The sequence below is a fragment of the Plectrocnemia conspersa genome, unplaced genomic scaffold (assembly GCF_051122295.1).
Source record: "Plectrocnemia conspersa isolate PC_06_02 unplaced genomic scaffold, ASM5112229v1 ptg000013l, whole genome shotgun sequence".
Classification (NCBI taxonomy): domain Eukaryota; kingdom Metazoa; phylum Arthropoda; class Insecta; order Trichoptera; family Polycentropodidae; genus Plectrocnemia; species Plectrocnemia conspersa.
Window position 1 is genome coordinate 7,602,528 of NW_028277177.1, and position 13,230 is coordinate 7,615,757.

The window sequence follows — 13,230 nt, forward strand, 5'->3', positions numbered from 1 at the left end:
TCTTGGCTTTAACACTCCTGTTGCCGCATTATTCATTATTAGAATGTGACTCAACGAAAGCTCTCTCAGATGGTACGATATATTAAATAAGAAGATCGTCTCTTGTGACGCAGCGAAACGTCTTCTTAATCATAAATAGATCTGATTGTGTCAATACTGGGAGAGCTGGTGTAGTAATCTTTATATGCTATTAGAAAGCACTTTCAATGGCCCCTTATTTAGGGATATGTACATAAGTACATAACACTGTTTTCTCGAATCGCTATCGCTTTTAAGATCTCGCAGCACGCAATCGATACCTAAATTTGGTACGTATCATCCCGAACCCGGGACCATTACCGAAACTTGCTATCACTTTCCCATCGGAAGTTAAAACCGTTTTGAATAGAAGTGTGTGGGTTTTTTAATCCGCGGTACAGTTAATTTATTTATTGAAGGTACGCACACGCACCTGTAATACAATTAAGATGAGATTTATGCGCGCAGAGGTTGGTGAAGTAACTTTCGAGAGTTATGAATGAGCTCGGTATGATTACTTAATTATTTAAGAATAATTCAAAAGTTAAATTATCATAAAATATGCAAATTGTATCTCTGCAAATGTTTGTCAAAATTTGAGAAAAGAGTGTTTTTGTTATATGTCTGTCCTTTCTGCATTGATACTAAAATCATCAATTAAGGTTAATTCATTAACATTACAGTTTTCTCTTTACATCTGATTTAGTGATCTTTATTCAGTTAATCATGGTATTTATTTTCCCACCTTGGTAAAACCAAAATATGCGATATCTCACTCCAATCATCTATTGCTTTCAAATCGATTCATCAGTTAAGAACAAAAAAAATCAGTGAATCAATTGGTTTGTTAAAATTAAATAACGTAGGAGTAGTTACTGAATATATAATATTTTTAGATAAATAAAATCGATCAGTGAATTATTAAACTAATCTCTGTAAATCGTATCGCTTTGTATGAACGGTGTATAATACACGTAAACAAAGGAAATATATTTAAATATAATAATAAAAATTAAAATTAAATTTTCTCTATTGCTTTAATGCATTCTGTTGTTTCGACCAATGAAAAATAAGCATTCAAATATAATATAAGATGGCTGACAGTAACGTGGCAACTGTTTTAAATAATTATTATTTATTAGTAAAATTTTGTTACGCGACAATAATTTTCATTAATTCGTCTTGTGCGTTGTATAAAATAATCGGATTGCAAATTAACTCGGTGTGTTATAACTATGAAAATTAAATATATACATTATGTGTTGAGGATTAAAGAATACATTGATTAAATTAGATAAACAATCATCGTAATAAAATCTTTAAATTTTGAATTACCGGCGACGGGCTCCGAGGCCGAAAAGTGAGTTTTTCCTTTTATAACACATACACATTATCATTGCTTCCGATTTAATACACATATATGTTAGAATTGACTGAACTAGGTATGTCTTAAACGTGAACATGTAATATATACTTAGTACGTATGAAGATTGAGGTTAATGTCGATCAAAACGTATTTTATCTATTGATATTTGTGGATACTATCTTTCACGACGATAGTTTACTTTATGTATAATTAATCTCATATTATATAAATATATACATAAATTATTTATGCAGAATTCGTCATATAACATTTTGAAGGCATTTTCACAGTGAATATTATTTATTTGCGAGTCCGAAAACTTAAATCGCAATTACTATACTTGCGTAACGACACACGATCAAAAAAGCTCATTACTCCCTTTTTTGGCCAGACCACTTTTGATATTTATTTCATCTCGCCAAAAGCTCTCAACGCAGGTGGTTAACGTTTTCCCTTTCAACGGAAATTGAAACGATTCTTTATTATCATTATTTTTTTGGCTCTGTTCTTATTATTGTTATTGTTTCGCACTTTCTAAAGGTGCATTCCGTAGTACTACACATTATATTATAATACTATACGCAGCTTCGAATATGGTAATGGCTCTCGGGCGGGTAGACAACTCTCTCTGATGAATTTTGACGACTTTTGATAAGTAACCGACAGTACATCACCATTATATTATATAGCATACGTATTGAGTGACGTTACCTTTCGTTCGGCGCTTTCATGTCACGCATAAATAAAAGTTGAACCTTGAACCGATTCTCATGACGCTTTACTATTACCACCCCGAAATTCAGTTAATAATACATAATAATAAACACGAGTCGGGACGTGTATGATATTTGATATTGTTATATGCCTGGATGATTTTGAAACATCTTCTTGGAATATTTGTAGATGGTATAACACTTTGAATCAGTATTTAAATAGATTCGCGTTAGATATCGACGGTCGGGCGTTTACGAAACCCGCTGAACAAAAATGCATAGTGTGGTTTCCACATCACTTCTGGACCAAATCATTCATCTCCGAAAAGTTATTGACCGTTGCCAAATATCATGATTGTCGATCTAAATAATTCGTGGCTGACTCACAATTTCGCTTTCATTATCATAAATAAATATTTAACGTCTACCTTTTGCTTGTGTTCACAAATTGAATTACTTCACTAACATACCTGAGATATTATTTCAATGCGCAACAATAGATGTGACATGTTTCATAAGAACAAATTGATATTATTACATCAATACGATTGTACAATACTTTCGCTTCTATCTTGTACATATGCACATACATTTAATAATAATAAAACAAACATCTCAAAGTTCATATAAGCATTGGCACAAAAAACATGCTTCTAATAATGTATTACAAATGTATATATTATTTACCACAAATATAAAAAAACTTAATTTATTTTTGAAATTATCTGCTATTTTATATACTTCTATTGGCTTATCTCATTGTTGGCATTTTTTTTAAAATGTCGATTTTGTTTTTAAGAATTCTTAGAAAAAAATCTTTTGCTTTTACAAAATATTTATTTTTACAACAAAATATTTTAACTGGATTTGTATTAGTGAATATGCTAGCTTATGATACATGTTACATAATAAGTTAATTTGAAATCCTCTTAAACTCCTATACATAATAATGAAGTTTTAAAAAAAATTGTTTTAAAATCGCTACAAAATATTTTTTATTGTGCTATACAATATAATGTATACTACAATAAAAAAAATAGCCATTCTACTGCTTTGCCATTTTGTAGTAAGCCTATGAAATTTAATGTAATAGAACATATCGATATATTTAGGTCGGTAAGATCTAGACTGGTAACCAGGAGGTCTCGGGTGCGAGCCACGGAGGCAATCTTAAATTTTTATTTATAAAATAAAAATCATAATTTCTTCTCTGGTAATGGTATCAGAGATTATGTTAACATAATGAACTGCAACATTATTTTCTATATGAATATAATATGTAATACTTTTTTTCACAAGTGTAACCCTGTCAAAAATAATATATGTGATATTTTCAACTGCGAATAAAATGATACACGAGACCCGAACAGATGTTTTTGTTTTTTTTATTCCAGAGGTTTTACGTCACTTTTCTCGTTGGTCTTATTTGCCTTCGCCGAAGAGATGTTTTCGCTTTTTTTATTATTTTTCTTTGCATTCTGCCTTCAAACATTCTTTGTTGCTCTTTTCCTCGGGGCTTTTGAAGGACTCGTGCCATTAGCCATGGTCGGTTAGTAACCCCGAAAAAAGTGTCTGAAACATTTACCTTTAAGTACGAAACTTGACTAATTTTCACCAATTACCCGAGAGTAAACGCCAAATTCTTGAGCGTTGTATTTATGTATATGTGCATACCGCAGTAAAAGATTTATGATTCAGAATAAGAGTCATCATTCAAGACCGTATGAAAGGATGCGCATTTTTTTAAAGGACACTCGTCGTAAAACTTTTTATAGCCATAAATGATTTGTGAAGACGCATCCATGGACTTTTTGATTTCGTGCCCTGTGTCAAATTTGGATTTGATGGCTTCGGCCCGAGGTTGAGAATCTTTTAAGGATTACGTCGGCTAGATAATTTTAATACTATTATTCGGCGTGGCTTAAGTATGGTCCAGCGCTCGTGACTATCTGGTATTATGTGGTGGGACACATTTTGATATACGGTACACATCACATTAGTCCCGTCTCGTGCTTTGCGTGATTTCTTTTATTCGTTGTGGTATCAATGGTACCTATGCACGGTGCTGGTATCACGCTTCCGACGATTCAGGTTGTAGATCCACCTAATGGTGAGTCGGGGGTTTCGAGATGTCTGTCTATACAAGGAAAAGATCGCCGGTCTGGTTTGGAAGTAACAATAGACTTTTTTCAATAAGTACACTATCGTTTCGTAATCAATGATGAGATGCTTCCGTACTTTCTTTTCGTGATAACGTGTATGATCTTCAAAGGTAAATTTGCCTTGGAAATATGCAATTCACTTCAACTAGGCGGACACAAAGTTTAGTTTATATTTATGTGCAATATTTTTTTAAAATTACATTTAAAAACATATCTAAGAATGGTAATGCTTAATTGCATTCGTAAAATCTTTCTTTATTTATAAACCCATTATTATTTCAGAATATACAAATCGTTGTAGAATCTTCACTTAGCTTAGTAAAAAATTGAAATACGATAATGTGTTCTGATATACGTAGCTATTTTCAATAACAACGTATAAAGTGATTTTTTTTAGAATGATATAAAATGCTATATATTGCTTAAGCTACGTTTATATTAGAAATACGTCTAAATGCTTAAAAATGAGATTATCTATAGGAGAAAAAGAAAGGAGTTCAGAAAAAACTTAAAAATATAATTCGTTTAATTAAAGTACATATAATTTCTCGCATTATCGTGTAGCAATATCGCTTTGTTTACTAACATTGTGTGTTCTATACCTAATTTTCTATGCATGGTTTTAATTTCTTTACAATATGATTCCGCTGTAATAGTATCATCTGGTTTTAGATACGTTCAATGAATAATTTTCAAGAATACCAACATATTGTCAACTCGGTTTCGAAATGTTTCTTGCAATCTAACCATTTCCTCTCCCTTTTGTTATACGCGTCACATGTAATAATTCTTTTTAAGAATGCTTCCTTATTAATTCTGAGAACTAATGAAAAACAAACTTTTGGTTAATTCGTGCGGTACCCATTTAACCATATTTACATTTCCTTTGGCATAGATGTCGTAAAACAATAACCGAACTGTTATTTTTGGATTAGCTTTAACAATGTTTCCTTAACTTTCTTCATCAATAGCAGATGGAGATCTTCACTAGAATAATTTTCAACCACCTACACAATTTGTTATAATTTAGAGGTCTTTGTAACGATAATTTTGGACAAAATAAAATAGAAACTAATGTCTCAAAAGTTAGGTCACACACTATTTACATTTTTCACGGACCACCTAATAGCACATCCATCCCGAGACGATATTCACTCATAAGTGCACCTGAAAAACTATTTTTTGTATAGAAAGGATGTGCGATAGACAATGCATTCTACTCTGCGCATAATTATTTAAAGTTTAGTAACCCTAAAGAAAGTTCCTTCGCAGCCAGTAAGACGCAGGTAGAAACTAGTTATTATATATTAGATTATATTACATATTGCGACAGCCTATGAATAGTGAGATGTTTTCTCCGAGCAGTGGTGGAGAATCTGGCGGAGGGATGATGTTGGTGGAAAATCTTCAGAGGTCTTGTAGGTGGCGTGGCAGCGGGTGTATAGCGGAAGTTGCTTCCTCTCTGCTACGGTGCTCGTATGGTAGAGTCGATCCCTCTCTGGTGCGAGCGTCCATGATATTATGTTGTCGGCGGGCGGATGGACGTCTGCTAGTTGTGATTACCCTCTCCTCATTGGAATCCAGGCTTAAATATCCAGGGCATTTGACATTTGCTTGATGGATATCTCTGAGGTCGAAGAATTGTGTATGTGTAGCGGCAATATTTGTCTTCCGGTGAAACGTTGTTTTCTGTGACCGTTTCATAAAAAAATAATATTCATTCAATGCACCGTATAATCCTTGCGTGTTATTTATGAGGGAACCCGTATAATCCTTGCGTGTTAGTTATGAGTTCAGGTCATAACGAGAGCCTGCGTGTGATCGTTCTATTGTTAAATAATCACTTTTGGTCACAGTTATTATATTAATTTCAGGAAAGGTCCTTTACAAACGCGGCTCTGTGTGGTCCGCCACAATTTTATTGTCTTCTGCCTCTTGGTTAGTGATCGTCGGAGTAGCCATCTGGACCGTTTTTCTTTTAAGGCTTAAATACATTTCATAGGCGTGTCCAAAAATCGATGCAATTGCCTCGTAAACTTTATTATCTGCAATAAATATGTGACAGTCGGTCATATAGAGCAGACGGGGGGAGACGCATCAGAGTGATAGCATTAAACACAGCGAATCATCCACACATATGTTGTGGTGAACACACCACAACAAATCATAGCCGACAATAATTCAACTCGACACTCCAGCAAAGACTGTCTGACATTTAAACACCACCACAATTCTCTATATGTATGGTAATTCATATATGCTTATAAAAAAATCTGTTCCAGCTTTTTAAGCGTCTCTTTTGGCTTCAAAATCACACCCCATCATCAGTACGGATTTTTTTGCACCAACGTCATACAGTTCTTTGACAATAGTTCTCGTAGCCTACACCAGATTTTATTTTAGTTTTAACTCATACAAAAAATAATACGTAAATATTTTGTCGACGCATAGGAAAAAAAATATAAAAAACAACACTCGTGAAATAAATACAAAATAAGAGTTTTAACTATAAAAATTTTGTTCCGATTATGGTCCGTTTTAGACTGAATAAATCTTCCACTTGCTATGAATCAACCTTATATAAAAATTAAGTTTCCCAAATGACGTATTTGTACATGAGGTTTCATCAACCTGCTAAATAATTTAAATGACGTTTATTTATGTTTATAATATTACCAGATTTTGAAAGTCAAGTACCTGCTATCTTACCCAACTTTCTGAATAAATTCCTTACATATTATTGGATGTACACCCGTTAGAAGTGACAAATAGCGAGTGATTCACTTTAAAAGCTTTCAGTAGATACATAAAGTCATTGACTCTTCGTAAACATAGTAAATATAATACGAACCCAGACGCAATAACAACTAATTAAACAAAATCCAAGTAACTTTCTACCCGATTCCATAGTGCAGTCGCATTTCCGAGACTTTTATCTCTCACAAGATTCACAGAAGCGGCAATCTTTCAAAAACTTTTCCCTGTCGTCTCGTGAAGAATCGTTTACATTTTTCTCTTATTCATAATTACACACACTCGGTTTATTTATTTATTCCTCGGCGATCTTGATAAGGAAGTTCCGAGAACAGCGATACCGGCTAGCGCTAGTGGTTTAGTTTGCTCCGGAGAAAAAGTGTATCGTTTCTCTGTCCACAAATTATACGGGCACACAATCGAGAGAGAGAGATACGGGCCAATTGGGCGTTCCTTGACCGAGGCCCTGACGTCTCCGAAAATCTGATGTCAGGACAAAATCGGCTCGCGGTGAAACGCTTTCGGGCCACTGTCGTGTCTCTCTCTCTCGGTGTATCATTATCCCTGTCCGGGCATAAACGATGTTTCGTGCACTTAATAACGACTGGGATTATCACGAATTTAAGACGATTTTTCCTATGTTATTACTGTTATTGTGTTTCGATTTCGTTAAGTAATGGAAAAAAGTACACGTCGCTCACAAAAGCGACTTTTTTCCCACTGATCAATTTAAGAACTTTGACAAATAGGAAATTGGATAAATGAACATTTATTTCTACGTAACATTTGCGAGTCACGAATGTTTGACATAATATCTGTAGAATCCCATTCAAAAATATAATATGAAGAATAAGAATAGGAGATTATTTAATATATTATCATTATTTTAGGGTATTTTTATCACAGCATAATAAAATGAGTCCGTTGTATTAGAACATAAACCAAGTTCAAGTCTCACGATCTTCCTTTCAAATGGAGATCTTGTACCATTAATAGCATAATATTAAGTATTAGACAGTTTAAATCGTAATATATATAGTGTTAGTATTTATAAGATGGCCTAATAGTTAATATATTTTTTTTAAATACATTACTTAATATTTATTAATATTATTTCTAAAAAAGTAATTAACCTCAAATAACTCTAAAATGTTAATATTAAAAGTTATTTCAGGCTACTATAAAATGCGTAGTGATATGCTTATTAAATTTCTTTCTAATCTGAATATTTTGTAAGCACATTTTTTATGCAAAATTCCTTAAATTTTCTTCTGCATTGTTGCACTATTGTTAAATAGGCACCATCCTGTCATTTTTTATCAACTTCACCGGTCCAAAATGATCCACGACGATTACGAACCTACAGGTGCAAGATGACGTTCATCCTGAACGACCTCGGGACATAATTCCAATAAGATGACAGTCCCCATCAATAATATAACAAGATAGGACGCTTTGATATTTTAAAAGAATTAATACATCAGCGCTTTCCTTCCAAATCTCTCTAATGCCCAAAAATATCTAAGAGCATTAATTATGTTTATATCTCCTAATCAAAAAGGCATCCTGACGAAGTTATAGGCTCAGTATACACAAATTGACGCTTCGTGTATTCATTATCTATACAAGCTTAAGCTGAAAGTGGGTCAAAATGTTTATTTAATTCACGCCTTGTCTCGGGCGTCTTAAAATAGTACTTTTTTATCATACGCATCCATTGTTTTCACTCTGAGTGCTTATTTTACCTTTGAGACTTTCCTTCTATGAATACCACATGTTTTATCGAATATAAAAAACTATTTATACAATTAAATAATTCTGTAACATATGCGTGCACTATTCGTGATGCACAATAGTTTAAAGTGCCCAATCATTCCTGGTAATCCTATAGACTCGCACGGAATTCGAACATTCCTCGGGTATGATGGAGTAGAAAAAATATAAAATTCTTTCAGACTTATTAGGCATATTATGATAATCCGCACAATTCTAATTCGGAATTTCATTCCTCCAAAACCGATTATTTAGTATTATATATTCATCACTGAGCAAAATTATTATTTTTACATAAATATTCCAAATAAATTTTAAAAGAATTTAAAAAAAATATACAGACATCTATATTATTATTTTTGATGAACTATTTATAATATTCAAAGCTAATCATTTATTTTCATAAAAAACTTGCTTCAAAAAAATGGCCAAAACATGGTTTATCTGTATGTGCTTTAAACTGAAATTAAATTTATTTTATATACAGCTAATCATTAAAATATACATAAAATGCTATGAGTCATGAGTTCACTGAAACTAACTTCTAAAGAACAATTACTATTCTTAAATATGCATATTTTTAAAACTATTCAATGATTATTATATCTATATTTATTACCAGTTTTATACAAATTACATCAAATGTGTGATGGATTTAAATTATTACATTATTAAGAAAGCAGGACACGCTTTTAAAAGTACATCATAAAACAATACATTGATCGGTTAAAAGAATCGGTATTCTCAAACATGAGTATCAGATTTTGATAAATGCTGCTTACTGACTGTGATTTATGAACAGGCTTACTTATTTTTAAATAAACATACTTTTAATATCTGCTACTGAAACAAGCATTTTTATTTTAAATAACATTTGATAACTATTGTTTGCCATGTATATTCTCTAATGGTAATTATATATAAAATGTGAACTAGTTATTTTATTTATTATAGTTGATTTAACAAAATTTAAACAAAGTTCAATGCTGAATTTTGCATATAAGGTTATTAAAACATAAAGTTTATTATATACCAATTTATATTTTATTAACATCATATGAATTTCGCTATATTATAATGGACGTAGACTAAACATTGTCACTTGAATAATGGTTTTAAGACTTAATTGATGTTGTGTCATATTGTGTAATATATAATATATGTCCAGAATTATTTTCAACTTTTCGTTGCAATAGAAAGCTGCGATTTTTCACACTGTGCGGTTTATTATTGATTTCACAAGTCATTACACCTTCAAAAATAATATATTAAAAAAAAATTAATCTTATAAATGTTGAGCTTAAATTTTGATATATATCCTGTTTGTATGTAAATGATAGAGCAAATGAAAGCAGAAGCATGCGTGTCTGATGAAATTATCACCAAGAGAACTTTCGCTAATACGGTCAGTTTGCGGTTGTCCATTTTTTGACACAGTTAGAACAGAACGATTGTGTTAACTCCTTAGCCGATGGCGAGTTCCATCTTAAAAGTAGAGCGTTGATTGCATTTTTAAAATGCATCGATACAGCTCAACGTTTTAGAGATCTCGCACTAGACTATTATCCATTGCCCCTATTTCTTGAATAGCCACCTTGCGAATTGACTGCTAAATTGCAGTTTATTCTATAAACGAGTAGTTAAAGATCTTCGTTCGTTTCATTATTATGAATAGATAGTATAAGTTTATAGTATATTGTGTATTTGAAGACCTAACTGTAAAGTTTTGTATATACATACATATAATATTTATATACAAATAATATAATATTTATATACATACATATAATATGTTATTTATGTACATACATATAATATTTATTGATCATATAATTTGTTTGAAACTTTTGTAAATCGTATCAAAATATTTATACAAACATAGATGTAGTAAACTAGTTATATCGATATAATCAATTTGAATCGCCTAAAAACATGTTAAAGCATTTAACGTATCATAAGATATATTATACATAATCAAATCGAAGAAAGATTCCGTTATTATCTTAAGTATAAACGGATAATAAAATTAAATCGCGTTGATTTTATGTACTTAACCGTGGAAAGGCATAACAATTAATCAGTCAAACTGAAAATAAAATAATACCAACGATTGTCTATCTTTCACCTCGAACGACCGTAAATATAACGGAATCGTTTGTGACTCGATAACGCGACGGTCGTTTTGTTTGGTTAAAAAATGTTTCCGACCTTCCTACTATTTTATTTCACCTTGACGCCTATATCTTATGTTATTTTATTTGTTTTGTTACAGGTAAGCATCGAAATTCGATCCTGGAGAAGCATTGTGTGTCGGAGACGTGTGAGTTTTAAACAAAAAAATATTATTATATGTAATAAACATTTGAGAATCTGAGATTTATGCGTATCACGATAATTATTAAGGATATTTTTTATTCGATTTACATATCATCCATCTCTAAATTATCCCCTACCGTTCTCGAGAGGCTGCGTGATCTTTTTTTAGTGATGTTACATGATCCTTTTTGTACGGTGGCTTTAGGAATTCCAGTAGCCGAATAACTAAATCCCATACGGGTCCACTTTTTTAGACCGCAGTATAAAAAAATATTATTTTCATACGTATACAACCATATAATAACATTATTATTTATTTTTATTGTATAGAAATGATCGATATGTTTGTACACAAACATGAGGTAAGAATCGTTTGATACGTGCTGACCTTTGCGTGTCGTGTATACGTTCTTCGTTTTGTTTTCTTTCTTTTTTTAACGGTACAACTCTCCGATAGAAGATCATGTGTCTATTCTTCTGGAAAATTACAAAGGTATCATTCCACGGTAGCTATTCTTTATATTCATTATCAAACGATGAAGTGATGGAACATTTATATAACATATCTTGAACTATTGACAAACCGTTATTAAATGCGAATAGATGATTGATTTGTTCGCTGTCGATCGTTTGTATAGCATTTTAACAGTATTATTATTTTTTATTTATATCTACATAAAAAATATAATCTTAATTTTTAATTAAAAAGAAAAGGTTATCTTATTTATGGTTTTCTACGAAAGTATGCATATCTTATCTCTTTTTGTATTCTAAACCTTCTCACGCTATTATAGGGGAATCGCATATATTTCTAGTAGGGGAAATTTTTTTTATTCTATATTTATCAACTAAATTAAAGACACATGTAAAAACAAACGGTTTATTTTTTTTAATAAACAATCACAAAATTCATTGTTTTAAGAAAATTAATATTCATTACTTGCGTATTTTGTAATATTAGGAATACAAATGGAAATTTTTAGTCGCATTATCCTTGTCGAGAAACAGTTTTTGCAGTATTGCCATTATAGCATTCGATACTTGCATAACTTGTAAATAAATGTATACTAGTTATTTCATACTTTAAATAAAAGTATATAATTTATTAAATCGCGCGAAAATAATGTTATTGTATTTTATAAAATCAAACAATACATTATTATATATATTTACTATAAATATAAACTTAAATTATTTTACATATGAAGACTACAAGGAATATTTGTATTTCCATAACGTGTTACCAAAATACCTATGTTTCATGATAAATCTATTTATTGAAATATAAATATGTTATCATATATATTCACATCTTTACAATTTATTTATTTAGATTTTTAAAGAAAATTTTGGTAATTTTAAGGCTACATGAAAATTATTGGTATGAAGTAAATGTCTTTAAACAAATATTTTTTATTTTTTTAATATTTAACTTTGTTTAATGAAAGGCGCATATGACATAACCTCAAATATTTATATTATGCTACCGTGTAGTTAACAAATTGTTGTCATAAATAATATATTTGACTTCCATTGAAAATGGCAGTTAACATGTTTTTCTCGTACGCTTATGTTTCTTCGAAAAAACACACGTATTGTAACTTATTCTCGGCAAAAAATCATTCAACATCTTTTTACTTCGTGATGTTTATATATTCTTTCAGCTTCTCAATGAGCTTGCTTAAAATTTTTGGCGATAGCTACGAGGAGCTGAAACAGTTAATGTGGGAACTATTTCAGCTGTGTACCATTATATATTTTTTAATATATTCTAGTATAATTAAACATTTAGTGCGTTATAGTGTGTTGTATATGAACACTCCGTAAATTTTTCAACAAATAGGAAGACTGTGTAGTAAAACCAAAATACTTTAAACATCTAATTAAACATCTCGCTATTCAAGGAGAATTATTAAATCATAAAATTTTCCTGATAGCATAATAAAATTAATGCTAAATCTAAATTTCATACATAAATAATTTATGATTGAAAAATATTTCACGCTCGTAAAATAACGTGCAAATAAAATAAATCAACAATGGCCAATGACATTGCCCTTTAGACTTCTGTCAAAATTCCACATCGCTCGACGAACTGTCAACACGGCCGCCAACATAAAAGCAACGA

General features: G+C 31.1%; 1 protein-coding gene across 8 annotated transcripts in view; it reads left to right on the forward strand.

The window, feature by feature from the left end:
* Positions 1-13,230, forward strand: part of LOC148227172 (uncharacterized) — a 252,069-nt gene that overhangs the window by 198,433 nt on the left and 40,406 nt on the right. For 4 of the 8 annotated variants that reach the window (XR_015812021.1, XM_088202495.1, XM_088202499.1 and 1 more), the window contains one exon: positions 11,059-11,106. The exons of the other annotated variants lie outside the window; for them this stretch is intronic. Coding sequence is in view for 3 of the 4 variants with exons in the window: in XM_088202495.1 (XP_088058621.1) it covers positions 11,059-11,106 (48 nt within the window). In the remaining variant the exon portion in view is untranslated. The remainder of the gene's footprint in view (positions 1-11,058; positions 11,107-13,230) is intronic. 8 annotated transcript variants of the gene reach the window in all.